Source organism: Eimeria mitis, genomic scaffold (genome assembly GCF_000499745.2).
Source record: "Eimeria mitis Houghton genomic scaffold, Emh_scaff2048, whole genome shotgun sequence".
In the NCBI taxonomy this organism is placed as follows: Eukaryota; Apicomplexa; class Conoidasida; order Eucoccidiorida; family Eimeriidae; genus Eimeria; species Eimeria mitis.
Genome location: NW_013570370.1, coordinates 5189 through 6434, shown reverse-complemented (window position 1 = coordinate 6434; position 1246 = coordinate 5189). Strand labels below are relative to the sequence as shown.

Sequence of the window (1246 nt, the reverse complement as noted above, 5' to 3'; positions counted from 1 at the left end):
TTGGGGCTCTTTATAGATGTTGGTATATTTCTAGGGCAAGAAGGCAGCATCTGCAGCAGCAGCAGCAGCAACTGCAGCAGCAGCAGCAGCAGCAGCAACGCCTCCTGCTGCAGCAGCAACAGCAGAATGGCAGGCTGCTGCCAGCAGCGCCGCATCTAAAAGACAAATCGCAGCAGCAAACAGACACAGCAGCAGCAGCAGACAGAGCCTCTATCATGCAGTCTTCGCCAGCAGCAGCAGCAGCAACAGCAGCAGCAACAGCTGCTGCTGCTGCTGCTGCTGCTCCTGATGCTCGTGCTGCTCCTGCAGCGCCAGCAGCCGCGGCGCCGACCCCAGTACCAAGGGGAGGGGCAGCCGCAGAAGCTGCTGTTGCTGCTGCAGCTCTTCCTGCTGCTGCTGCAGCAGCAGCAGCAGCAGCGGAGACAGAGGGAACAGATATGCAGCGCGATAGTCGCAGCGTTGCTGCTGCTGCTGCGGATGCCGCAGGCGCTGCTGCTGGCAGGAAGCTGCTCTCTGTAGAAGAGCAGCAGAAGCAGCAGCAGCAGCAGCAGCAGCAGCAGCAGCAGGTGCAGGTACAGAGGGATATCGAGAAGAGGGAAGAGACAACGCAGCAGCAGCAGCAGCAGCAGCAGCAGCAGCAGCAGCAGCTGTTTATGTCTTCCCGTGTCTGTTTGTCTGGAGAGGTTGCAGGTGTTAAGAGCCCTTCGTCTATAAAGAAGGAAGCAGCAGCAGCAGCAGCAGCAGCAGCAGCAGCAACAGAGACTAGGCTAGGCAACGCAGCGTCTCACGCTGCAGCTGCTGGCTCCGGATCAGCTGCAGCAGCAGCAGCAGCAGCAGCAGCAGCAGCAGGTGGCAGCTCTGTGCGTCAGGTTGTGGGGGGCGGTGTTGATGCGGAGACAGCTGCTGCCCCCTCGTCGCTGTCTTCTGTCTCCTCTCCCTCTCTCTCTTCTTCTGCTGCTGCTGCTGCTGGCTCCGTAGCAGGCCTCCGCGCTGCTGCAGCAGCAGCAGGAGCAGCAACAGCAGCAGCAGCAGGAGCAGCAGCAGGAGCATCAGCCTCCCCGTCTTCTCCCGCACCATCATCATCAGCAGCGTCCCTCTCCCCGCCAACACCCCCCTCAGCAGCAACAGCAGCAGCAACAACAGCAGCAACAACAGCAGCAGCAGCAGCAGCAGCAGCAGGATCTGCATCGTCTTCATCATCGCCCCCAGCCCCGCCGCCCTCTCCCTCGCCGCCCTCTCCGCGTCC

General features: G+C 61.6%; 1 protein-coding gene across 1 annotated transcript in view; it reads left to right on the top strand.

Moving 5' to 3' along the window:
* EMH_0047840 (uncharacterized protein) overlaps positions 1-1246 on the top strand; it is a gene marked incomplete at both ends in the record, with an annotated part of 7885 nt that overhangs the window by 1769 nt on the left and 4870 nt on the right. The window contains one exon of the mRNA XM_013496330.1: positions 35-1246. Within this exon, the coding sequence (XP_013351784.1) occupies positions 35-1246 (1212 nt within the window). The remainder of the gene's footprint in view (positions 1-34) is intronic.